General features: G+C 41.1%; 2 protein-coding genes across 9 annotated transcripts in view; one reads left to right on the forward strand and one right to left on the reverse strand.

Annotated features, from left to right (window-relative positions):
- TMEM163 (transmembrane protein 163) overlaps positions 1 to 17,357 on the forward strand; it is a 92,632-nt gene extending 75,275 nt beyond the window's left edge. For both annotated transcript variants that reach the window (XM_026793963.2, XM_005487916.4), the window contains 3 exons: positions 4,224 to 4,335; positions 7,743 to 7,884; positions 10,338 to 17,357. In XM_026793963.2, coding sequence (XP_026649764.1) covers positions 4,224 to 4,335; positions 7,743 to 7,884; positions 10,338 to 10,398 — 315 coding nt within the window. In that variant the 3' untranslated portion in view covers positions 10,399 to 17,357. The remainder of the gene's footprint in view (positions 1 to 4,223; positions 4,336 to 7,742; positions 7,885 to 10,337) is intronic.
- MGAT5 (alpha-1,6-mannosylglycoprotein 6-beta-N-acetylglucosaminyltransferase) overlaps positions 17,194 to 27,972 on the reverse strand; it is a 111,901-nt gene continuing 101,122 nt past the window's right edge. For all 7 annotated transcript variants that reach the window (XM_074547924.1, XM_074547921.1, XM_074547923.1 and 4 more), the window contains 2 exons: positions 25,553 to 25,710; positions 17,194 to 24,368 (listed from right to left, as the gene is read on the reverse strand). In XM_074547924.1, the coding sequence (XP_074404025.1) occupies positions 24,170 to 24,368; positions 25,553 to 25,710 (357 nt within the window). In that variant the 3' untranslated portion in view covers positions 17,194 to 24,169. The remainder of the gene's footprint in view (positions 24,369 to 25,552; positions 25,711 to 27,972) is intronic.

Raw genomic sequence — 27,972 nt, forward strand, 5'->3', positions numbered from 1 at the left:
CATAAAACCCAACAAACTTTTTCTGGAGCCATAAGATTACTGCTGCTTTTGGTGAAATCCTTGAAAGCAGGGGCAGAACTGTTGTGACAATTTTGCAACCCCCCCTTCTCAGCTGCACAGCTGGGGACAAGGCATTGGGACAAAGTGGAGGAAAGCTGCCTGCTGACTTCTGTTATTCCTTTCTTCGGTAAAAGAGGAAAAGATTTTATTCCTAGGAAAGAAAGCATAAAACCACAGTATAAAATAAATATTAAGTAGGGACATTGTAGCTATTAAAATGCTGTGTAATGAGCAGGCAGCCCAGGATGGGCACCTTGCTTTATGTGCAGTGCTGGTCTATACCTGAAGCCATCTAATCAGAGATAGGTGTCCTTTAATTAAGGGCTCATGTACAGTGTGGTAGCAGTGAGGGAATATGATGAAAAGAAATGCGAAAGAAAGGCGCTTTATTTACCACACTGGGAAGCCTTTATCGTATGGAAATGATCAGAATTTAAATTTTTCTCATCTGTCCCAACTTGCTGCTGCTTTAATTAAAATAACACGGAGCACACGTGGGGCGATGTGCTGGATGTGCCCCCGGTGCCTGTCAGATGGGGAGGCAGGGGCTGCCGACAGGGCAGCATCCGCAGGGACCTGGTGCCAGATGGCCCGGCTGATTTTATTCATTTACATCTCCATTACGGCTCTCCTTGCCTCCATCTCTCCGAAGGGTGAGTTCGTTCCTTGGGAATCGTTTCACAGCCGTGTTTAACCCTCTGGAGCCTGCAGCGTGTCCCTCACCTCTGCTCAGCCCAGGATGCCGTGAATTACCCTTCCCTCGGCTGATTCACCGAATGCTGCTGTCCTACAGCAGTTCCAGCAGCTTGGCACAAAAATAGTGCCAATAGTGCCAAAATAGTGAGATGTTTTTCTTCTTTTCCACCCTCACCTGCAGGGAGCAGCCCGGCTGCTGGGCATCGCCGCTTTGGGCATCGCCGCTTTGGGCATCGCCGCTTTGGGCTGCTCTGTTACACCCCCAAAACCTCCTTGTCACTGTCCTTATTTCGGCTCGAGGCTCCAGAAAGCACAGAGGAGTACTGAAAAAAGAGAGTTTAATTTTTTTTTTTTTTCCTTTTGGTTTGGTGCTCGCAGCCGCGCTCGGTTAGTGCGGGATCTGCCGCCTCCCGGTGGCTCCTGCGGGGACCTGCTGGGGCTGGGAGTGTTCGGAGATTTTGGGTGTTCTTTAGAGATTTTGGGTGTTGTTTGGAGATTTTCGATGTTATTTAGAGATTTTCGATGTTATTTAGAGATTTTGGGTGTTGGTGTTGTTTGGAGATTTTGGATGTTATTTAGAGATTTTGGTTAGTGTTTAGAGATTTTGGGTGTTATTTAGCGATTTTGGGTGATGTTTAGAGATTCCGGATAGTGTTTAGAGATTTGGGGCGTTATTTAGAAATTTTGGGTGATGTTTAGAGATTCTGGATAGTGTTTAGAGATTTTGGGCGTTATTTAGAGGTTTTGAGTAATGTTTAGATATTTTGAGTAGTGTTTGGAGATTTTGGGTGTTGTTCAGTTATTTTGGGTGTTGTTTAGGGATTTTGGGTGTTGTTTAGGGATTTTGGGTGTTATTTAGAGATTTTAGATGTTTAGATATTGTGGGGTGCTGTTTAGAGATTTTGGGTACTGTTTAGAGATTTTCGGTACTGTTTAGAGATTTTGGGTGTTATTTAGAGATTTTAGATATTATTTAGAGATTTTTTGGGTGCTGTTAGGAGATTTTTAGGGTGCTGTTTAGACATTTTGGGTGTTGTTTAGATATTTTTGGGTAGTGTTTGGAAGTTTTGAGTATTTAGAGATTTTGGGTATTGTTTAGAGATTTTGGGTGTTATTTAGAGATTTTAGATGTTGTTTAGACATTTTGGGTGGTATTTAGAGATTTTGGGCACTATTTAGATATTATGGGAATTGTTTAGAGTTAAACCCAGGAATATCACCTTCCGAAAAGCTGTTTGGCACAACCAAAAGCATCTGCATTCAGAGCACGGTTTTTAATTTCTTCCTTCTCTTGCATCCACAGTGATAACAAAGCAGCTTCAATTTGTTAGGTCTTTTCTTTTATCAGGGGTTAGTATTAGTAGTTAGTGGTTAGTATCAGCAACAAAATGAGCTTGTCTTGTCTGATTCAGTGGGAAAAAAGTCAAACTTAGAAACAATTTCTAGATCCTGAATATGTATCGCCCATAAAAAAAGCCTGTTCAGTAATTCATGACTCCATTCAGAAATTTGTAGGATTTCTGTACATTTAGGTCATTCTCGGATTCCCGTGGAGTTGCTAGACTCATTTTGATCATGACTGAATAGCAGAACAAATAGAACAAACAAGATGCATTTCCACATACTGTGTTTTAGTGACATGTGCAGGAAAAACACTGAATTCACCCCAAAAATTTGTAGCATGCCATGACAAGAAAAAAAACCAAGAAAAAGCTCTGAATAAAGTACCATTAAGAGGATGAAACATGATATGATAGCACAGGGAATAAGGCATTGCCTTTTCAGGATTCTGAATCAATAACTGGAATTTTGAACATCTCTGGAACAATTTGCAAAATACCTTGTATTATGATCCATAGATTTTTTTTTTTTGAGAAGGATGTGTAAAAATTAGAGGCATAGTTTTGACAAGGATCTCAAATTTTGAGGGTTTTTTGCAAAGTTTATCCAGACTTTTGAAGCTTTGTTGTCACTTCAGACTTTCTCAGAGCTCCCAGCTTTCCTTGTTAGATTGACAGCAACCAAATATTTCTTTAGTCTTTCCCTAGAACTTGGAAATTGCCTGTATATTTTTCAGTCATTCTGTTAAAATGACCTTATGAATGCTTTTTATCCCACCTTTACCCAGTACTTGAGTTCTGTGTTCTCGTTGCTTCTATTTTACTCTCTTTCCCTCAGTACATTTTGTCTCATCACTTAATATTGTTAATATTGTACCAGGCCTAGAGAGAATGAGCTCATGATGTGAGTGAAGTAGACTTAAAAATCATATGACATACAGAATTGTATAAAAAATATTGAATGATTTATTTGGGGATATGAGTACATTATACCAGTAATCTAATTCCCAGTATCTTCCTAAGCAGCTTTCAAAACCATTTTTTGATTTCTTTGGGTTTCAAATTGCTGCTAAAATAATGAAAATGGATGGAGCAGCTGATGAATCACCATGACAATGTTTGGTACCCACGGGGACTTTTGCCAGAGTGTTTTCATCAGGAGCAGGGTCCCAGTGGCACTGGCCCACTTAGACCTGCACATACAAATTAAAAAAGGGTTCTTGCTAGTTCCTTTACTTGTACTGGTGTTGCCACAGCTTGAATTAAAGTTTCTATCAAGGGTAATAAATGAATGTAACTCAAAGCTCTGTGGTTGGGTGGCAGCTGAGAGCTGTGGATTTTTCTGCAGCCCATGGACTGATGCAAACCATCACAAACCAGTCAGCAGGAACGGCTGGGGGGCTCCTGGCGGCCTTTGGAGAATGGTGTTAAACAATAATAACTAACTCTTCTTTGCCTGCCCTGACACACAGCTCTCTCCTGGGGGAGCCTGGGGAGCACATGTATCACGTGCAAATTAAGCAATGGGAATGTTTCTGTGAAATGTAAAGTCCATGAAAAAAATTTGTTTTCTATGAAAGAGCTAAACCTGACTTTGCACGTCAGCATCAGAAGTTTTATGGATGTAGCTTGAACCAGACTTCTGGAAAAGGAAATGAAACAAAACCAAAGCAAGCCCAGAATCAGAAACAACATTAAATGGTTATTTCTTACACCAAGAATCAATATTGGTCTGGTGAGTGGGATTCTATTTTTAAGCTTTCCTCCTGCCTGTGGGGACTTCATTAGTGCTGGCATCAGGCATTGGATGCCCTGGCAGTCTGCACTCAGCCCCACAGGTAAATATCATCTCCTGACTCTGACCAGGCTGGGTCAATTCACAATTTGTTGATTGGAACTGTCATTAATTATGGCTGCAAAAGCAATTGCAGGTGATAGTACAAGCAAAATAAGCACCAGCTGTTGTGGAAGTCATAAGGTAGGAAATCTTGGTCTCAGGTTGTGTTTCTCAGTAGCACAAATGATAATAATAAAGAAGTAGCACAGTAATTAGTGCTATTTTTCATTTAATAGGTGGGACACGACCAGAGGACATACTAATGTCTGACTTTTTTTTTTTTCCTCCAGGATGATTTTCTGTATAGTGTCTCTGTTCTAAGTGGAATCCTTTGCACAGTCTTGGCAGTAATCAAATTTATGCTGGGAAAGGTCCTTACAAGCAGAGCACTGATAACTGATGGTGAGTGTAACATTGATCCTGCTGCTTTTACACTCTCTTCCAGGGACCCCTGCATGATGAGAGCTGTGAATGAAAGAGCATTGAAATAAAGCAGCCACTGAGAAATGGGAAAAAACCCAGACCCTAGAACAGTCTGTGGTACCCCTGGCTTCTAGCACAGATAGCTCAGCTGAAATGAGCTAACACCATTAAAAAGTTCAGTGTGGGGTCCATGAATGTGCTGGAGAGCTCTCTCCTCTGCCACAGCTGCTTCAGGTCTGGAATTCAGGTAACAGAGCAAACCAGACTTAGCCTGACTCTGGTTTTCCAATCATCTAAGGTATGCTATGGCTAGAAATATTATGAGTAATGTCTGGTGGAGGCCAAGCAGTGGATGTGTGGATAGTGAGCAATAACAGAGCTAGAGGTGGAGCAGATAATGGATTAGAGGTGTGTTGGTCAGAGTTAGGCTGCAGCAGGGGGATGTGACACCAATTTAGAGAGCTGTGGTTAGGTCACCTCCATCCTCACTGCCTATGCCTGGTAAAAAGTTCAAATGAAAGTTCAAATGAAGCAAAGTCTGTTCCAGAAACGCTGCCTGCCTTGAGCAGGGATCATCACAAAGCTGGTGACATCCCTTTGGTGTCATTTGTCACCACAGGGCTTCCCCTACCACTCAGCAGAGGTGTGAGACAAACCCTGCCCTGCACTGCTCTGGCCCTGCTGGGGTTTGAGATCCCTTGCTGGGATCTCCTCCCCTGCACCCTTGGAGCACCTCCCTGCCACCCCTGCATCAGCCCCTGACTGCTTCTGCTTTTAAGGGCAGGTTGGAAATCCTGCTTTCAAAGTAGGTCCAGATATTCCTCTCACTGCCAGGGCTCAAGCTCCTGAATCCGCAGAAATCCCAGGATCTGCCTTTCACATGGGTGAGGCCACAGTGGTGGCAGCAGTTTCACAAATCTCTCCCAGATTTATCTGCCAGGGCAGTGTGAATTACTCAGTAAACAAACACTGTAGGGTGTTCATGATTCATGGGTTGTGGTACCTAAATTATTTTACTCTTTGCTACAGATTTCACTTTAAGGAAATTCAATTCTCAGCTTACTCTAGAGATACATAAATTTTGCTTTATTTTAAGCAAATTAAACATACCTAATTTTTTTCTGGATGATGTGTGATAGCACATATTATGAGTATCTCTATCATCCCACTTGTATAAATTCTTCATGAGTATTTATATTTTAAATCTGAAAGAAGTAAAAAAGGCATCAGAACAGCAGTGAGGGGGTTACAACTAAGCCATTGCCTCCCTGCATTTGGGATTCTCTCCCAGCAGATCTCCAGCTCAGAGATCTTATCCTTTCCAAGGGGCTCTGCCACTCTAGATATTTGAAAATTTAAATATCTCCAACCAAAAGGTGCTGGGAACTGCAGCCCGTGAGCCTGACTTCTTTCCCTGACAGGGTGGAAGTGGGACACATTGAAAATTTCAGAGCTGTGCCTAGGAACCCTCCCTTCAAAAAAATGTAGCTTAGTTTTGAAACAGAGCTGTTCCTTCAGCCAAAATATTAACTGAAAATTCCTAAAAACCTCCAGCTCTGAATTGTGCTCCTGTATGACAGAAAAATCTCTTTCCCCATAATTACATCCTCATGCTAATGATACTGCTTCTGAGCTGGAGACTGCTCATTCTTTGATTAAAAAAATTAGGGAAAAGAAGTATACAATTACCTCAGCCTGGTTTTTATCTCTCTTCTCCCCTCTAGAACTACTACAGAAAATGTAGGAGGCTGATCTTAACATGTGTGGTTAAATATCTGCTTTCACAAGATATATTTACATATGTACTTGATTTATTAATGATCAGGAAGAGACAATGTGATTCAGCAGCTGAGACAGATTTAGCAGTCCCTTGCATATCTTTTTTTAGTGTTTTCTGTTTCCTGCTAATTTACCTCCTGTGATCCCTGGCTCCAGACCAACAAACTGTTTTGAGTGAAAGGAGCATGAATTCTTATTCCTAAAAAATAGGTTTATTTTCCTAACAACAAATTCTCTTTTATGCATGTCAACCTCTATTAATTTTCTTTTAATATTTTTTTTTAGAGTAGGGCTTAACAGCAATATCTCTTTAAATCCTGGATGTATGAATCCTAATGAGGCAAAATGTCATTTGTACAGTTTGTTTACAGCAAAAGCTCTTGGCCTTTTGGGTAATAAAAATAGCCATTTCCTGCCTTGAATTTTGTGACATCCCAGAGGACAACTCTGTGACTGTCAGTGATGTCAGCCAACTTTCCTGTAGGTTTCAGGTACCTGTTTCCTACCCAGATTTAGCCACCTGTTTTTTCCTGTGCTGGCCTTACACTCAGAGCAGTGTCAGGATTAATACCTGCAGCCATTCCATGATTTCCTGCCACACCAGCAAAGAAAGGTTTGCCTGAATGAGAGTCAGGAAGGGAAAACAATTTCCTTTGCAAGTAGCTTTTAAATTATTTGGGACCATCAGCCAAGAATGGCATGAAAATGTTTTGTTTTTTTGCATGAATCCATTTGTGCTGATGGATTCTGAATTAAGCTGGAGCAGGGGAAGTAACACTGGTTTAAAATTCTAATTATTAATTGATATTTTATATTCTTTATATCTATAGACACAATATGCATAATTTCAATGAGTATAAATGAGTAAATAGACAAAGACTGGATGTGAGAGGTGTGGATCAAAGGACAGGCTCAGGAACAAGTGTCAGGTGTATCATTGTTGGCAGTCATGGAAACTGCAAAAACCTGGCTGAGTCTGTAAACAGCAGCTGGCTAGATCTGGCTCACCAAGCAATATAGAGTATTTCAAGTTTGATATTTCATTTTTTATCTAGGTTAAATAGTGTATGGATCCACCAAATTAATACATTATTAATACATTCTCAGTGCCTTTTTTTGTGTAGAACAACAGGGGTATCTTTTGGGTTATTGTGGAAAAAAATCAGAAAAGGGGAATTTGGAGTTAAAACCAGAACACAAGGAATGACTTATAAAACCCCAAATCAATAATCAATCCAACAGGAACTGAATGGAAAAGGACATTAATTTTTCCAAAAGCTCTATGAGAATTTTGAAGGGACAGCCTTGGAGAAAAAGAGAACATTCAAAAAAAAAAAAAAGGAATCTAAAAGGATGTTCATTAGAATTGTAAACAGTAGATAAGAAGCTACTGTGGTATATCTAAAGCATAAATGGAAAATATTACCAGGATTATCTGGTATGTCATCAGCAATGTCTACAGCTCTAAGCAATAGTGCCAAGCATGTAAATGAATACACAGAATGGAATAAAAACTCCAAACTTTGACAGGGAAACTGTGCAAAACCATTTCCCTTTCCATGACTTCCTGGCGTTCATCCTTTAATTATTTCTTTTCCCCCTTCTAGGTTTCAACTCTCTTGTAGGTGGAATAATGGGATTTTCCATCCTTCTCAGTGCAGAAGTGTTTAAACACAATTCCTCTGTCTGGTTCCTGGATGGCAGTATAGGAGTGTTAATTGGACTCACAATATCTGCCTATGGAATCAAGTGAGTATCTCCTGGGAGCAGGCAGGGCCCTCAGAGGTGGGAGGTCATAGCCTTTGGGAGTTTAGGTAATTCCAGTGAAATCAGTCCCTGGAATTTATTAGACAAGCAGCCAATGCTGGAACTGGATGTGTGGAAAGGGTTATGAGAGGCCGTGTTCCCCACATCAGCTGGAAAGCAACCAGGACTTAAAAAGAAATCAGAATCATTTTAGATTTTTGTGTACTTGAAATACAATATCTGAAAAAATAACCACAAATGATGGATAAAGTCCTCTTTGCATTTATGGCACATTTCTGAGCCCTGCTTTGCCTTTGGATTAAAGGAAAATTGCCCAAAATAAAAGAGGGATCTTGCTATTGATTTCTGTCCCAGCCCTGCCTTTGGCAACCTCTGAACTGAAGGCTCCTGTTTCAGATGCTGTTTCTCTCGAATTTTAAGATGCTTTCTTGATTCACATCAGAAACAGAATAAAAAAATCAAACGGAGCTCTGCCATGCCCTTCATTGCTGCCACATTTTCCCTTGACTGCATGGAACCTAACCCAAATTTTGGACTTTATCCCTCATGGTTTACCTGCCACAAGAGAAAGTGGGAAATGGAGCATCTTAGTTGGAATTATGCCCACTGAGAAGCAGCCCTTGGCCAGGCTGCAGTCAGCCCCCAGCTGGAAACTATGTGGGTTTAGGGTTTTTTTCAACTTGGAAAATTCAATTAACATTTTAATAGGAAGTACCACTCTTAAATAGGCCAGTATAATCACAATTTCCACTGTAAAACTTCACTGTTCTGGAAAGCTGTAAAGGCTATTACACCACCTGAGTTCTTTTTTATTAATGAATATTTAAATATTCAGCTCTGGGGCTGTCCTGTGCATGATCCTTTGTGTGGTGGACTACAGCTGGCCTGTTACCTATATTCTTAAATAAATAAACTCCTTTGTCTTCATTTCTTTAAAGACTTTAAATCCTTTTAATAGTGTCACCTGTTTTAGGGTATATATAACACTAGGCATTCCCCCTTTTCTGTCTAAAAATATATATTTTAAAGTGCTATGTAGTGGATACTAGTGGTGTAACACACCCTATAGCTGTATGAATTTTATTTAGTGAGGTATACAACTGCTTCTGAAAGTACTATTTACAAGACTAATTCAAAATTACCAAAAGAAACGTCTCATGTCAGGTTTCACAGGCATGAGATGTTTTGACACATGAGGAAAAATGACCATTTTTGTGTTTATGTCTTTAAAATATTTGATTCTTGAAGTATTTGAGTAAAGTTACAAGTGAGTTGTCATTCTGAGTGTCCCATTTATGGCCCAAGGTGTATTTTTCTTTGAAGGATTTTGAATGATCATTAAACTGAAAGTGACAAAGTTAAGTGTAATGTTGCCATTATTTAGAGTTATCACAAAGCATGTGCAGTTAGATATAAGGTGATAAAATCTAGGTAAATATTATCATGAACATTGTTTGAGAATAGTGTATGTGGGGTTTTCTTTTACAAGCATATTGAATAGGTAAAATATTATATTATATTATATTATATTATATTATATTATATTATATTATATTATATTATATTATATTATATTATATTATACCTGTATTATAGGTATATATTTATGTAATAGTATATAATATAATATATATATTATATACAATATAGAATGAGAATATATATTATATACAATATAGAATGAGAATATATAATATAATATAATATAATATAATATAATATAATATAATATAATATAATATAATATAATATAATATAATATAATATATATTATCTATTATATATTATATATAATATTATATATTATATATATTATATATTATATACTAATATATAATAATTTATAAAATACATTAATATATATAATATATTACATATATTATATATAATATTATATATTATATATTGTATAATATATCATTAAAATATAATATATATAAAATAATTATAATATAATAATAATTATTTTATTATGATTATATATCTGTATATAGAACGATATATATACCTATATATATCTATATATAATGATATATATATTATAATTATATATATTATATATTTTTATACTATATATTCAAAATAATATATTATATATTATATATGAAAATATAATATTTATTATATATTAATGTATATTTAATAGATATTATATTACTATTATTATATATTTTATAATGATATATCATACAACATTATATGACATATGATATATCATATATATTATATGTGATTTATTAAATATAGGATAATATTATATATAGTTTAACACATAATTATTATATTATATTACGTGATATTACATTACATTACATTACAATACATTATATTACCCATAGGTTAACTTTTGGTGTTTTCTTAATACCCTGTAAGCTTTCGGGTTTTATTTGCCCCAGCTGTATTTATTCCAGCTGACCCCGGTGCTGTCCCTGCAGGCTGCTCATGGACATGGTGCCCCGGGTGAGGCAGACGCGGCACTACGAGATGTTCGAGTGAAGGTGCTGCCCTCTCCCTGCAAGGACTGTAAAGCCACAGCAAGTCCTGGCAAGTGGTGCCAATGGTATTTTCCTGCACATGCAGTTTGTTCCCCCGTGGTCTGTTTCTGTTGAAGTTTGTTTGAATGGGAAATCTCTCTGTAAATCTGGCATATTGTGCACACTGCTTGCGATTCAGCCAAACCGCAGCGTTTTTTTTTTTTATTATTTCCTTATTTATTTCCAGTATGCTATTGATTCCTGTGACAATAGAAAACATGCAGTTTGCAGCTTGAACCCAGCTGCCATGTTGTATATTCCAGAGTGAAAGTGTTCTCAATGGTGTGGTAAGCCTGTGGGTAAAGAAGTGCCAGTTTCAGATTTGAGTTTTAAATTTTTTTCCTCCCCTGGCCTGTATTTTCCCAAACACATGCTGTAACAAACAGGAGTACAATCCTTGCTAACCTCTTCTACTAAGAGTGTCTTACATAGAGTCTGGACACCAAGAGCTGTGTTGCTTAAAACACCTCAGTAGCTACTTCCACCCTCTTGTTGAAATAGACACCCAGAAAGAGCAGGCACTGCCCTTCCTGTGATCAGAGAGATTCTGCATTTTATCCCCAAATTAACTGAAATGATACCTCTTCAATTTCAATTCTATTTTTTCTTAATGAGACACTGTTCATAGCTTTGCATGGACCAAACAAGCACACACAGTGTTACTGTACAGACCAAAGCCAAAAAAGTCATGCAGGGAAGAGGACCTGCTCAAGGAATGGGATTTTCATCTCCAATTTTACCATCTGCAGCTGTAGCAGCGTGTGTGACATTGTGGTTGCTCTGTAGTCTGACAAAGGCACAGCAGTGGCTCAATCTCATGGTGAGATACAGATCTATTTATTAGGTTTAGATTGTCCTGTAAAGTGTTGCTCACTTTCCACCACACATCTTATATATTACTTAATAGCAGGTTAAATGATGAAAGAGTCTTGATGTATAATCAATAAAACTGGTATCTATTTTATACAGTATCTGTAAGTAACATTTGAAAACTATTTCCAGAATGTATCATAGAACAAAGTCTTCCTGTATAGCAGCTATTAAACTGGATTCTCTGGCTATAGCCATTTTCCCTTTATTTGATGTATTCCAGGTCAGTTTTCACTACAGAGAATCAGTGTTATTGCTTCTGTTTATCACAGGTGAATAAAAAATAGGACAGACCACTGTAGAGTTGGAATAAGACCATGGTAAGTAGGTGAGTAGCTAGAAATGCCCATTTCTAGTACATAACAAAAGCCTACAGATATGAGAGTAGATGTACAACTAGAGTGATCAGTGAGGGATGTACAGTGGAGACACTGTTTTTTTTTTCATAGGTGTGATGTTAAAACTGCATTTCCCATCATCTGTGACTTGACCAGGTCCTTAAGGATCTCTAGTACCAGCCCACTAAAAGCCAACTCCCACTAATATATGTTGGGAGAGATCCCCCCAGTGGTTTCTCTGACCTGGCAGTACCCATATGAGAGTGACAATATTGGAAAGAGAGCATGCCTTGATACAGAATTCCTTATGGCAAAATGAGGCTTGCCCTGCTGCTATCATTTATTTTCACATGTTTTGGATCAATTAAGTTTGTGTTTGTATGCAAAGTGGTGCTATCAGTGCTGATTCTGCTTGTGCCTTGCTGTCACAGGATGGTGTCACCCAGCTGTGAGGTGACAAAGGAGCTACTTCAGAGGAGTGTTCAGCAAGGACTCCAGAAGGAATGGAAAGTGTAGGACTGCTCACTGTACTCAGCACAGGTGGATTTTTAAATATCAAATGCCACCACAAGACCCTTGGGCTTCTCCCATTATGTTTTTCTCTCACACCTGTTCCATGAAGGGAGCTGTGAGCTGGTGTTAACAGTGTTTGTCAGGCATCTTCAGCCTCAGAACCACAGAGCCAGGGCAATATTAGGCATTTCATGAGTTTGTTAGTTTTCTTGATACTGTTTACCCTTTTCCACTTCCCTGAGGGCTTTATTCCCACTCAGTCCCACAGAGAATTTTGAGAATGACACTTGAGAACTACAGAAGTGCTGCTCCCCAGGGCTGCAGTCCAGCAGCCTGTTTGTGCCCATTGCTGCAGAAACCTGAGCAGGGACATGATGGTGAGCTCCTGGTATGACCTTTGCCACACCAAAGTCCTAAACCACTGAAAGTATGCAGGACACTCAAGCCGACACCCAGCTGAAACATTAAATAGTTCTGTTAGAATGCTGAGTGTAGACAGCAGCACAGATGTGCTGCTCATGCACAAAGGAAGGTTAAACACTCAGTTAATGAAGTTTCCCACTTCCTTCTGGAGCTCTGGAATGCTCTGAGGATGTTTCTAAGTGCAGACACCTGAAAAGGATATGTGGTTAAACAAGTTAATCATACTCTTATCAGATTAATTTAAACCACTTGCACAGAGTTTTCAGTTACCACAGGTGTTTCAAGGCATTGCTGGTAAATGCAAGAAAATAACAGAAATCCTTGTGATACTTGGTAAAATCCAGGAAAAAAAGATTCTCAGAAATGGTGATAAAGCCAGCTGGCATCAAGGAGACTCTGTGTGACAATAGCAGAGAAAATAACTGCTCATCCATCTCCTGTGACACTGCTCGAGCCAGCCACCTCAGAGGGAACAGTTCCTATATGAGCTTTCTTTATTAAATGTCAGTGCCTGTTGATTTTTTCTGACTATGAAATGGCAGGTTTGCTTCTAGCTAGGCTGAGGGAAGGTGGACTTTTCAAAAGCTGCAACAGCTCAAAAGCACTGGGACTAATCACCTGAAACTTGGCACTGGCCACCTTAATAACCTGCCTGGTGATCACAGCAGCCTCAGCACTGCCGGGGGCTCTTTGTTGTGCTCAGGGTGCGAGGAAGGAGCCTCAGTGCTCACACAAGGAACAGCACTGGCCAGAATGAGCCTGCAAACTGACACTTATTAAAGTCTGGCCAAGCTCAGAATTGCAAATTAATCTCTGAAAGTGACTGTGACACTGAGCAGATGCTTTGAATCTGGCCATATTGTTCAGCAGGGAAAGGAGCTCAAAAACTCTGTCAGGATTACAGGAGCTGCAATCTCGAATCCCCAGCCATGACCCACACACACCAGGTAGGCATGGGAAATGATAATGTTCACTTTTAGCTAAAAGCCAGAATTTTTTGCATCTTGATTGTCATTTAAAAAATCACCAGACTAACATCTGCTGCTGATTTATTCCATTTTGCTTCTTGCTGTAGTAGGCAGGCCATAAATAAGCATCATCCAACCATGGTGGAAAAAGAGCCTCAAACGAATCTCCCGAAGTTCCAGGAATGGACCTGAAGCAAAGATCCCAGACAAGAAGCTCCTCAGATGTGGCAAATTCAGCTGTAGGTACACCTGCAGCTGGGAATGCACCACAAAGGTGCTCACCACTGCTAATACCACTTGCATTTCTGCAGTCCCAGCTGCCTGGGAAAAAGTGAAGGCATTTCTGGCATTCTTTTTTGTGGGCCAGCTCATGGAGATGCTGGGTCACAGGACAAGGATTAATAGAATAGTTTGGGGTGGGAGGGATCTTTAAAGGTCATCTAGCTCGAGGTCATCCAGTCCCTCTATTAAACTTTAATAATATGCAGACCAGGAATGTTTGTTCCCAATCTGACAACACATTTTCCTTGGCAGTCAAATAAAGAGCTGAGGAAGCTCCTTGAACAGAGATTATCCCTGGCATTCATGGATTTGTGTAGATGCTTCTCACAGGGGTTCCACACAGTTCTGCTGTGCTGGCAGTGATTTCTCACCTCTCTGCCTGGGCTGGGTGTGCTGCCACCGAGAGGAGCTGTGACAGAGCCATCCCTGCGCCTCTGGCTGTGTTCATCCAGGACCAGGAACTGCTCAGGAGCAGGACACAAAAACACATTCCTGTGGCCTGGCACGTGGGGCCAGGTTATGCAATGTGAGAGCATAATTAATGCAGTAACAGAGCAGCCAGGGATGTTTCCCTCTGCTGTTCCCCCAAGGCTGGGAGCTGCTGGTTTCCCTTCAGCCAGGGGATCGGTATTGGGGATAGCACTGGGCAGTTCCTGCTTTTCCCTGTTCAGAGGGATCAGCTGCCCCCAAGCCTCCAGCCCACTCACCAGGAGCTGCAGGAGAAGGGAAGTTCAGAGCTCAGGTCCTCAGGGCTGACTCCAGCACCACCATCCAGCTGCAGGCAGGCTCAAAGTGCATTTTCTTCCATGTTAGTTGTGCAAGTAACTGGGAAATGTCCCATTTTGTCAGCACCCCCTTTTGGCACCAAACCCAGCACCCTTCTGACTTCACCTGACTCAGGCTGTAGGGGTTATTTTCATCCCTCACCTGAGCAAGGAGTGGAGGCAACTCCTGTTAAACAGGACAAGTGACAATGCCAACCTCCTATTCCTGGGCAGAACCCAAGCCTGCAGCACAGCTGAGGCTGATCACACCAGTTCCACCCTCCTGAGGAGGTGAGGATGGAATTAAAGCCAGGAGGGTGTTCTAGGGATTTGGCAGCTCCCCTTGAAGAGCCCCTGTACTTTCAATGGAATCACCACCTGTTACGTGCTGAGCCACCAAAGGCTCTCACCTTGGTCCATTTTCTTTGGAGTTTTTACTCTTTCAGCCTTTTTGTGCAGCACTGGTTTGCTTTGATGTGTCTCTCCTCACAAGCAGATGTCTTCAGCCAGGCAGAGCTTCCTGAGGTCCTGCAGGAGCAAGGACCCCTGAGCCAAGGCTCCCAAGCAAGGCAGGACACACGGTGAGACCAAACAGCTGCAGTCTGTTCCCTGCAAACTGGGCCCAGGTTTTTTGCTACAAGGATTTACTACCTAGATTTCAGCTAAATGCAATCTCCACTATAAATAAAATAAAATAACAAGTCCTGACAAACATAAACACAAATAAGGGGAGTGTGAGGGAGCAGAGCGGGTGCTCCAGCTCTTGCACACTGAGGGGAAGTGTTTTGAGAGAGCAGCACAAAGTCCCAGCAAAACATTTCCATCTGTGGACTCTCTACCAGCTGGAGTTTGACTAAACCCAGTCTAAGCATGTGAGAGTTGAAGTATCCAGTATTTAAGCTCCCCCAAAGGAGCTTTCCAATACAGCTGCATGGTGTAGTTTTTATTCCAAGTTCCAATTTTCATAGATTTTTTTTTCCATTATGTGACTGTAACACAGCCCACATCTAACTCTAGCTGCTCACCATTTTACAGATGTCTCTTCAGCTTTTTAGATGTCAAATCTGAACAACAATTAAGGGAATGAAACAGGAAGGAAAATGTTTCCAAAAATAAGCAGAACAAGAGCCTGAATGAGCAGTGTCCTCCACTAATTCATTTTGATGGTAGGAAACATTTGGAAATTGTGGTATGTTGAATAGCAACACAGAACCAACAACATTTTCACCCAATTTAGTCCAAGGGGAAGTATGCCAAGGACCATAAAAAGGGGCAAGTGGTGAAGGATATTCACATAATTTTTCTCACTGAAACAGCCATAAAAAGCTCTTGCAACAGAACTGCACAGTGGAAAAACCACCCTCTGTAGCCATAATGCACAGAACTCCCCAGTGAAGGGACTGGCCAAGTGGAAATCCAAACCCACCAGCCCGCAGACATCTGTTTGACATCTTCATTTATGCTCTTGCTTACCAGGGTGTGTGTCATTAATCAGGAGAGGGACAATACAAGCTGATAGTTACTGACTTCTGTACTCTTCTGATTCTACAGTACTCACTTATGTGTGGCCACATTAAAAACAAACCTCAACAAACTTAAAAAAAGGGTAATGCTGAAAAAAATAAGCTGTTGCTTCTCTCCAGTATAGTTGTGTTTTTAGTTGTTGTTTTTCTTTTTTTTTTAATACAAAAGGACATTTTTAAACAGATAAAGAGCTGTCTTTTCTTTTTTTTTTTTTTAACTATTATTTTTTCCACTGCATACTGCTCCTGCATTAATTGCTCTATTACTCTTGGATGCCTCCACCAAAACCTCTCCCCATTCCCAGCAGCTGACAACAGAGAGCCCTTCCCTCACTCTTGGCAGGGCTAACAAACCCTGAGGTGGGCAGAAAAGGCCTGTCAGCAGAATGGGTGCCACTGACATACCCTGGCAGCTCCCCTGGAGAAGTTTCAGCCTCGACATTTGTATTTGTGCAGAGCTGCCAGGGTGATTTCATGTGGCACCTCTTGAGGGCACTGAATGTACACCCCAACCCCACGTGGGCCAAAGCTTCATGCCCGAGCCCTTTTTCCTCATGCAAATGTTTCATTCCTGAGTGCTTCGCATATTAAATTGGATCCTGTAGGAGAATGCTCTCTAAAGCTGTTTTTTACCACAGTGCAGCTCCATCTTTCAGCTCCACAGTGATTGTGCCAGTAGGCCTTGCAGGCCTGAGAGCCACTGTGCAATCCCAGTCTCACTTTCCCTTTCTCCCAAATTTACAGTGTGCTGTAAATTCAGTGTGTGCTGTAACTGAGTGTGCTGTAAATTTATAGGAAAGCAGGAATTTCTAAGTACTGCTGTGACAAAGCTGCCTCCTGAGAGGAGGCCTGATGTAACCTATTATCCAATTTTTATAACCCAGGTTTAAAACAAAACAAAGCAAACAGTTCATTACCCACCTGATGTTCTGCTGGCTGTGGTGTGGGACTTACCTGTGCACAGGTGGGGCAGCAGCAGAAACACCCAGCTGCAGAGCTGGAAGAAGCCCCAGAAATGCAGTTTGGGATAAAAGGCAGCTCGTGGCATTCCCATTTAAGCACAAAGCAATCATAAATCCAAATCACACAAGAAAAAAGTTTATTGAAAAATAAATTCTCCCTAGTTTTTTTTCTACAACAGTGAAAACAAAGCATTTTTCTATGCCATTAAGGTACAGACATTTACTGTTCTAAAAAAAAAAAATTAAAAAAAAATCCCATCCTATTGAACCCCAGGAACTTGGCAGTATATGAACCACTGCGTTCTGTTCTGTTTGAATCCAACTGCTTGAACATAATATAGTGGAACACAATCACTGAAATAAAACAAAGGATTCACCTATTAGGGGAGAATTCAAACCAAACACCCCATAGTACCAGCCTGATCCTGAAGTTCTTGTGTCCATTTAAACCCCTCATGGACTCCACATTATTGTTGGCAAAAAGCAATATTTTACTTCCAGTGATTTCAATAGGGTTTTTTCCAAATTTACACTGCCACAGGGCTTATTCAGACTCTGACCCTCTTCACCCATGAGGAGGGAGACTCCTGCAGGGAATGATGAGACCAGAACCCAAAGAGCTGCCTCAAACAGCACTCTGGAGAATCCCCCTGCAGTAGGCAGCTCACCAAGCTCAGGGGGATCAAAGTGTCCAAGCCCAAATTAGCTTTGTAAATATTCCCCGATATTTTTCTTTTGGCTCTCTTAGAATCTTCAGGGTAACTTTTCTCACAAAATTTATTCTCTTTTTTCCTTTGGTAAAAACTGCCATTTCCTCCTCCTCCTGCCCCGCATTCCTTGCAAAAACCAAATTAAACCCATGACTCCTTAAAACTATTTTTCACTGTCACTGTACTGCAACAAACCTGATAATGAACATAAATTAGTTCTGGGTATTACACCATTAAAATTAACAGCCTTCAGACAGCAATTTAACTTGATTTATCATGTGCCTATTTGATACTTCAAACTACTTTGCAGCTGCTGGAGCCTGAGCCAGGCCAGGTCGTGTTTCATGCACTTGATGCCCTGGATGGCTCCAGGAAATGCCAGGCATTATTTACATGCTCTCCTTAAAGGATTTGCTGGCTCCTGCAGGACCCAGGGCTGTGTTTGCAGTGACAATACAGATGTGCTTTGGTGGCCATGGGGACAGCAGGGTCCTCAATGCTTCAGTTCTGTGAGCCCTTACACGAGGTGACAAATTCTGGTCCATGCACAGCTCACTTCAGTAAATTGCACCTGCACTGAACTGCCCAGCAGAGAGAAGGGTTTCAATCACTTGAGCACAATTGATTTTTTAAAGCAGTTTCTGTATGTTGAGGGTGAAGTTATTACTCATTTTATCAAAACTTTGAGGACCTGGTTTTATTTACTCATTTAATAAAGAAGTGGCTTAGTGCTCTTGAGAGAGGTCTGCTGAATTAAAACACACTTTTATGTGTTCTAATTACATGAATATGCAAAGGATGACACTGTTGAAAATGAACAGGACCCAGGTGCAAGGCACATCAGCAGTGGTTGCTCTCTGTTGCTTTTCCAGGAAGAAGGAACAACGAATGGTGCCTCACACCTGAGGCACTCTGGGGTCCAGCCTCTGCTATTTTCAACACATTCCTACATTAAACATTTTACACTTGATACATGGAGTTGCTGTTTACACATTCCATTTAAATATAATTATATTTGGAAGTTACAAACTAATTTTTAAAAAAACCCTACAGAACTGCTTGAAAATGTGTGGATGAGATTTAAGTCACTGCCCATAAAATGGTGTGTTTTGATGTTACATTCACAGCAATATTATTAAAGCAGATCTCAATAAAATCCTCTATGTGCCTGGCCATTTCAGCTCCAATGAAAACACATCTGTCAGTGCATTGTTCTCCTGGAGTTTACAGCAATTCCTTCAACAATGGGGCCAAAGGAGATGGGAAGAGATCACAAATGAGAAGTTGAAGGCATAGCAGCTGCAGGACAAACATCACAAGGAAACAGCCATGCCAAATGTTAGCACCCTTGGAAAAAAGACTGGGAAATCAGAAACTGATAACTCCTGGTCTCTCTAAAAATAAACAATAAAAAAATTCTATCCCTCAGAGTCCCAACTGTTGACTGAACAGCAATTTAACCACGTTTTCAACTGATATACCTTAATAATTAATCAGTAACATCAACTTAGTCAGAGTTGATGTATTTTGTGACAGCAAGAAAAACTGGTAGCTGATATGTGAATAATATGCCCTGGAAGTGTTTGGTCTTTATCATTTAAGGTACAGTGCTTTACACTTATTAAAAAGGGAGGGTTGATTCTTTAATTTTAAGAAACATTATGGAGGAGTTGTGCTATCACTGAAGCCAGGGGGAGTCACTAAGTTAATGAGGCTTGGATGAGATTATATCCAGCCCAACTCATCCCAGTTAATTAATTTTACTGGCAAAATCTGCTCCTGAAATGAACTCTGAGCAAAAGACATACCTGAGAAAGCAATTTGGGTTTTGTTTACATGAACAGTGCTGCAAACTCAGAAATCCCTTTGCAATTCAGATGGGCCATGCACTCTGAGAGAGGAAGGGAATGGCTTTTGTATTAAGGACAAACCAAGGATGCTGCCTAGGATTTTAAAGGACAGTGGTACAAAATGACAGCCTGATTTGGAACTGGTGATACCAAGAGAAATTTTCAGTGAGTCTGAATTCTTGATAATCAGCAAGGTGCAGAAGCTGACACAAAGCAGCTGGAGCAGAGTGCAGCTGGGAAGGTGCAGAGTCCTGGCTCTGGCTGCAAGTCCATCCCTACTGAAATCTGATCAGCAGCTGCTTTGCAAAACACTACTGCAGAAAAGTAGTAGCATAAAAAAGGAAATCCACCTGCAATGGGCTGACCAGTCCCCGCACACTGAGAGCTGCTTTTATCAGCTGTGATAAAACGCCAATATTCTGTGGTAGCACCAGGAACTGCCCCGTGTATGTCCATGCAGGGACACCTTTATCTGAAAAACCAATACCTCCCAAACCTCATTCTGGATCTTCAATTTTCCTGCCCATCAAATCAGCTCTGGCTGTTCCTGGAGGTTTTCTGTTATCATTGTCTCCCTGGGGAATGTTAATGGCTTTCCTTTGCTCCCTGGTCATTGAACAGACATCCTGTCCCAGCAGGAGCTCTCATGCCAAATCACAGATTCTCACTAAATTGCATTCTGCTTGCAGAAGCAACGTTTTGCAGGAATTATTAAAAGTTATAGTATCTTTTATCTTTTTAAGCCTTATATAGTTTTAGAACAGATTTCTTCACTACTTAAAAACATTCAAAATTCACACCACTAAGTTGTAGAGTCATCAGCACAATTCACCTGGAATTAGTGTTCCATTATATTGTTCAGACAGTGTCCATATTCCAAACACATATCCAAACCCCAAAGAAAGTAAAAAAGGCACATAAACATTAAATATTTGTAGAAACATAATCTGATATGAACAAGCAAACACACTGCTGCAACTATAAATTACAAAAAGAAACATAGAAACTAAGCAAAAAATGCAAAAAGCAACTCTATTTATACATGTGCAAATCAACTTGCATATATGAAATAAATGAGGTTTTTATTGGCATTTTTAAACAGTGTGTATTTACCAACTTTACCTTTCAAAGGCAAGCCTTTTATGTTAATTTTAATAAATATGTAAATGCTTCTCTCAAGTTTTCTAATCCCGTAGGAACAAGATTTTTGAAAAAAACTAGGTCACATACAAAAATACAAAATTTTAAAACAAAGAATGTCTTGATATGAGAGATATGTTTAAAAGCTTGTAAAATGGTTTATGTATTCAACTTTTGACTTTTTTTCCCCATCAATTGCAGATCAATATATTCAAATGCAGTCATGCAAAAACCTGACTTCTGAGCAAAGGAAGCTGCAAGCTCTACTGTGAGACTGAAAAGAGCAGCACAGTCCCCTCTCTGATGTCCCTGTCTGAGTGCAAGAACAGGACTACACACCTTTATTTTTCAATTAGGAAAGAAAATAGTTATGGAACTCAGACAGAAAGCTGCCCCCTAGCCTGAAATGTGGATATCTAAACCAGGTTGTAGGAAATAACTCAAACTCTTCACTAGTCCCACATGGATTTGCCTGAGTGTTGATCTGCAGAAGGATTCACTAATTTCTCACTGCGCGAGGGAAGGCGGCTGTGGAGCTCAGTGAGCAAGGCTTGCAGAGTCTGTGCACTTACAGTTCTCATGATAGTCTCCTTTTACATGAAGCTGTAGGTCTTGATTTGTTATTCTTCATGATTAATGAGTCTTCTCTAGAGATTTCAGTGGAAACAAGATCAGAGACCACTGACACTGAAGCCAATTTGGATGTTCTGTCCCTGGCTGAAACGCAAGCAGCATCGGTGCTGCTGTTGCATTTTTGCCAGAATGCACAATTCAGTTCAGCAGACTAGAAACAGTGCTACAGCATGAAAAAACAGCTTATAATAAACTCTCCCTGCTGTGGTAAAGGCAAACTTAGCATTGAGCAAAGCACTAGACCAGAAAATGTTATAATAACAAATACCAAACCCCTCCCATCTTTAAAGGTTTCGAGGCAAAATGAAATGCAGTATGTATTGCCATGTGGGCCTTACAGCAGGGGGAACCAAGCAAACATGTATTTACAGCAAAGAATTACACTACAGCAGAACCCACCTTTGCATCCTTTAAGTGCACACGCACAAATCTTTGTTTCCAACATAATTCTGTGATATCCCGGTCCAAAATCAATTCCTGCCTGGAAAACATCAGGCTCAAGACAAGTCCTGCTCTTGCCTTTACTTTCAGCACCAGCTGGAAGTTCATACAATGTGATAGGCAGCATTTTCTAGTTGCACAAATAAGCACAGGTATGCAGGGGATATTTTATATAAATACAGAATGAATTGTTGTGCCTGCTCAGACCCATTTCCAATTGTCCTCCCCCAGCTTTTCCAGGGCAGTGAAACTATGGTAAACTACATTTGTGCTGACTGAAGCAAATGCTGAGCTGTGGCAACAGGAGGGATTTTCATACTGGTTTGTGTTTGTTTTCTTTTCATACAAAAACTTTGCCTCCCATTAGAGAGCCCAGCCGTTCTGTTTCTGGAAATTTAATCTAAAATACAGCAGATTTTCACATCATCAAACCCAGATCCTGGTGACCCTGCTGTTCAACAGCTCCCACAGCCCCTTTTTGGATACTCAACAAGCCCCTGTGTTGTGCAGAGGGATGTTATGGAGTGTTACAGGGCAACACTGTCAGGAGTGTTGAGGCAGGAAACCAAATGCTTCAAAAGGCTCATTCACTGCTTTTAAATTGGAATTTAAACCATAGACTGTTCTGGAGGATTTATCCACAGTGCAATAGCATCTCCCTGCCTGGTCTTTGGTAGGTCACCACATCCATCAATATTCCCACACAGATAAAGAACACTGCTTACCAGAAAAATCTGAACCAAGCAGATATGTCTGAGAAAGGAAAATGTAAAGCATCTCTGCCTTTCATACTACCTGGTAATATTTATGAAAAAAAAAAATATATTTGTGCTGGTTTGGGGTTTTACTCCAGCATGGTGAGAGCATGTCCAAATTGCAAACCTGCAGACTCTGACTGCAGATTTGCTTCTCACTAATCTTAACATGTAACTTCCTGACTACAAATGGTGCTGTCAAGCATGTCACCTGCTGAAAATAACAAAAATTACTTCTGTGAAAAGAAGGCAATTTAGAGGAGTTAACTTGCTTCTCAAAAAACCCCCAAAACCCGATTTTGATTTAAATTCTGAACTCTTGATTTGTTTTCTTCTAAATTTGTAATTGGTGTGCCTGATTAAAAGGGAAGAAGAAACAAGGAACAAGCAGCCCCCTAAAACGAGAAAAACAATCAAAGAACCCAAGAGGACTGATAAATTCTTTTCCTTTCAGTTCTTTGTCTCCTCTTACTTGAACTCCAGAAAAAAATTTCTCTTTAAAAACCTAGCTAGTTGTGAAGACATTTTACATTTCTACCATACAATAATTATAGTTAGCTGAGTTTAACCTTTCTATGTCATTCAGCAACACTTTAACTACTGGAAGCCATAGCAAACTGAGGCTCTAAGGATAATATTGCTCCAATGATGCTGATACTTTTTGCTTCACACAGTATTTCTAGTAGACAGACTACAACAGAAGCATGGGCAAATTCTGAGGATTACTCCCTAAATGGGACCAGTAAACTGTGATGAGTCCATTCCAAACATGGTTGGGTGTTTTTGGAGTTTTTCCACACTGAGGAATGCCACAACCCCAGTGAGCTGTGCAGTCACCAAGATGTGTCACACACTGGCAACTGCTCATTTGTGACACTCTGCTTAGGCTGCTCTGGTGCAGCAGCTGTGATGCAGACAATACCTTGTTGTATACAAATATTTAATTTAAAAAAAGGAAAAAAACAAAACAACAACTGGGCCCAAATAACCCAATAGCAGGGTACAGAGCTCTCTCATTATTCCAAGTTCTTGTGAACTAAACCACTCTGCAGCCATTCAAGCCAAAGCTGTACCCAAACCAGTGCACCTTGAATAAAATGTTAGTCCTCCTTCCCCAGCATCCCTTCCCTCAAGCACAATTTTTTCAATTTTCTACTGGAATGAAGTTGAGATCCTTTAGCTAATCATGATGGGGGATGTCCTAACTCATTAAAAAAATAGAAAACACTTCACCCAAACAACAAAAAAAGAAGTTTGATGGGTCTGGAAATTTTCTACAAACTATTCTGTGCAGTCATCTTCAAATCACTGTCGAACACGAGACTCGCTTCTCTTCGCAAACAGCTGAAGGAATCTGAAGAGCGACACTGCAAATGTCCTTACAGGGAGAAAAGATCAGTTACAGCTGTTTATCATTAATCCCTCCTCTCTTAGTAGATAATTCTGCCCAGCAATGATAGCTCTGCCTGCAGTGGAAAACCTGGAGCAAAGTGCAGGGAGTACTAAGGATCTCCTCTCCAAAGGACTCTGGTTTGCCCAGCTGGGAGCAGCCCTGCTGCTGCTATAGGCAGTCCTTGCAGAGTGCAACCTGCCCTTTGATATAGTCCCTGCAGGGGCAGATCCTTCTGTGGGCAGGGTGGGAGCCAGCACAGCTGAACAGGAGCAGGTCACCTTGGAAAACACAGTGCTTCCTCCTTCCATCAAAAGAGGGGACCAGGATATCGTTTGCAGACTCCATGGTGAGACATTCGATATTATACCTAAAAAGCAAAGCATGTCATCTGCATCACACCTGAGTTCACAGCAGTTTGGTACAGCTTTCAACCTTCCTCACTAAAAATAACAAACCCTGCTCTACTAGATCCTAAACTGAGTGCATTTACAAGTGCAGCTTTCCAGAACATGACTTTTCTGCTGTACAGATTCTCTCTGCAGAGGGCAGTGCAGCCTTTGCAGCTCACTGTTTCCTGAAGATTAACAAAAGAAGTTAAAGAGAAAAGAAACTGCTTTTGACTATTCCCCAAAACCTAATATTTAAATACACCATGGATTTTCAGTAGGACAGACTCAAAGAATGTGAAACCAGGAGATATTCTCTCTAATTTCAGGAAGACTCTTCCCCAGGGAAGCCCCCCAGAGCCAGCTGCAGGTGGGTGAGCTGGACTGTGGGGATGAGGGATGCTGCTCCTGGGCTACAGGGAACAGGGCCTGCAGCTCCCAGGAATCAGCCAGCAGAAAATGAAAAATGCCAGTTGCCATTTGCTGACCACAAAGCTTAAGCACTGGGGTAGCAATTCCAGCAAAACCTTGTTTTTCACTTATTCTGGAAACATTGGTAACCTTCAGCACTTAACAGACAGGCTTTTTCCACAGGATTATGATTTTGTCTAGACAGCTAGGAAAGCAAGTTTTTATATGAGCTGCTTCTGAACTCCACTGGAAATTACGACTTCTCAAAGAAAATACAAACCCCAAAAACTTCTACAATGTAATTTAGCAAAAAGTGGGGATGGAAAACCTGGAAAGCAGATTCCCCAGCAGCCATTTGTGGGAGCCTGGTTTTGAGGACTTTGTTTTCACTCTGAGAGGAACACAGACACATTTCCAGAGAGCATCCCAGAGCAGCATTCCTTTCCTTAATGCACAGCTGGTGAGTTTTACACATCTGCACCAACACCTCCAGCATAGCAGGGCTCACAATGCTGTAGCCAGGACAACGTGACAGAAGGGTTGTGTCCCCTGTGCTCCTGGCAGGGGCTCTCAGCAGTCACACTACACACACACACTCCACAAAGCACTGCCAGGCCCTCACTCCCAGCTTGCTGCAGACAGAGCTGCTCTCCCCACCTTCCCTTCTCACAGAACTTGTGCTTTAAATTCCAAGTGTGGTAAAAACCAGTGCAATAAAGAGACCAAACAACATATTTGTGCTAGAAATACTTACCTAAGCAGAGCTTTGTCCTTGTTAAGATGCTGGAAGAAGGAAGGCTCACAGATGAGCTGGCTTTCCTGACAAACTTGCTTACAGGATTTTCCAGGTTCAGCAATTTTGACTTGAAGGGCACTTAATGGGGGCCACATCACCTGCCCGTGACAGAAATCCTGCAGTGACAGATCATGCTTTGTTATGATGTGTTCAGACAACATTTCACAATAGTCAGACTGTATTTTAACATTTGGCAACTCTCACCAAAATGTGATCAAATCATTTGGTCCATCATGGTTTGCTTCCTCTGGACAAAATCAGAACTTGTGTGAACTGATCCCTCACTGTGACCCAAAGCCCCCAAATTCATTTATCTGTTCTCAATATCAGCTTGAGCTTTTTTCATTCTGTTTTGATTCCTCTGCTGAAGGAGGAAGTTTTCATGCTTCCAGGTCTAACCACAAATGGAATACTATACAATCATGAATCACAAAGTACCCTGGGGCCCACAAATTTCAAGGTGAGACCGAAGGAGGTGTCCTCCTTCATCTGTCTTTTCTTGCTCTTGGCTGAGTGTTCTCACTCCCTTTGCCAAGCTCTGGGGCTCAGCTGACCCAAGTCAGTTTTCTGACCTCACAGAGTCCTGCCCAAACATTTTCTGCTGGGTTATCAACTTCTCTGCTTGGCCACATCTTTCAAAGTCAGTGTGTCTGCTCCCTCAGCCCAGCCTGCCTCCCCCAGCAGCTCCCAGACCTGCTTTGGCCACGCTTGCCTGGCTGCTCCTTTGATGCCAGTGCCAAAACTGAAGCAATCCCTCCTCCCTCTGCTTTCCAGCCCCTGCTGCTGCCTTGCAGAGCAGCCACAGAGCAAACAGGAGCAGGGATGGGCCCGGCAGGGATGCTGTGACCCAGCAGGGCTGTGCAGGATGGAGCAGCTTGGACACCAGGCTGGTTTAGGGCAGCTGAAGGAGGCACTGCTGGGTGTGCAGCCACAGCCCACAGCAGTTCTCTGACCTCATACAGCCCTTCAGCCCAGCTGCTGGGTCTGAAGGGACAGGGAGGTCACCAAACCTTTCTTGGGAACGTTGTCCTCCCTCCTGACCCTCTGCCAAGGCCCCAGAGGGGAACTCTGGACACCTTTAAATGCTGCAGTTCCACTGTCCATGGAGTGACCAGCTGCCCAGGGTATCTGGCCCCATCTCTGCACACTCAAACATCCCCTGAAGACCCCACTGCCATGGGCAACCACACAACCACTGAACCAGTGGTTTATTCCAGCATCTTTATTTAATCAAGCATTATCTAACCATTATTTAACTTTATTTAACCATTATTATTTAACCAATTCTTTATTCCAGCATCTCTGTTCCCATTTCAAGCCTGTGCTGCTTTCTCTGTTCTTCCTGCCTTCACCACAAACTCATCAAAATAAGTCTCAATCTCTATTTTTGCTTTTTATTTTTGGTTCATCTGACATGATAATTAGGCAAAGTGCTAAGTACATGCAGCTAAAAATTGTGCTCGAGCATCCTGGGAGCTGTGAAACACCAGCAGCTTTTGACAATTAGTCAAAGCAATGAACAAAATTACAAATTACAATATTCTGTGGATTTCTGAGAAGCACAAGGGAGGGCTTAGCCCTTGGGAGAGGGTCAGAGGGAAGACACAGGTTTCACCCACAGGTGCCATCTCTTGTCTTTTTCTCCCTTACACTGAGCTCCATTTCTTCTTGATTTACAAAAACTCCCAGTTTTAACTTGGGTAGAATAATCAAAAGCAGTGATACTTTTACAGGTTTTGTCATCAATACAACAGCAAAAAGCTTAAAGTGTTTAATGGCAGGAAAGTGGGAATAGTTCTGCTGTGTTAACTGCCCTCCTGACCTGGAGCTGTGTTATTCTTTAGGACTGTCTTTAAAAGCACCCACCTTCAAAAACACAAGGGCAGACAGATGTCCAGTGCCCTTGAAAGAAATGCTGGCAATTAAATGACATATCAGAGATAAAGGTTATTCCTATCTCTGCTCTGCAGCAGCCAGAACAAAAGGCAGAGCTGGCTACTGCAACAGATCTGGCTTGGGCAGAGGTCCAAGCAAACACACAATTTCTAGAAACCAGGATCCCATGTAAATCCCTGCAGTTTATTACTCAACTGAACATCTTCTGCTGCTCTCAGCTGCCAATAATGCCCAGGGACCAAAAGTCCTTTAAGTAACTGGGTTCCAAACCATTTAAATCTTTATTGATTGAAACTAAATACTTGAAAAATCTGCCCAGAGGCTGCAATTCTGCCCAAAGACTGCAATTCCATCCAAAAGTACCTCTGTATTTAAGTGATCCTTCTTGATCCAAAGCTTTTATGTGTGTACACAGCTAAAGAAGTCACATACACACTGAAAAATTGCTTTGCCTTTCTGCTTTCATATAATGCCAAGGTCTG

This window comes from Zonotrichia albicollis, chromosome 10 (genome assembly GCF_047830755.1).
Source record: "Zonotrichia albicollis isolate bZonAlb1 chromosome 10, bZonAlb1.hap1, whole genome shotgun sequence".
NCBI lineage: Eukaryota > Metazoa > Chordata > Aves > Passeriformes > Passerellidae > Zonotrichia > Zonotrichia albicollis.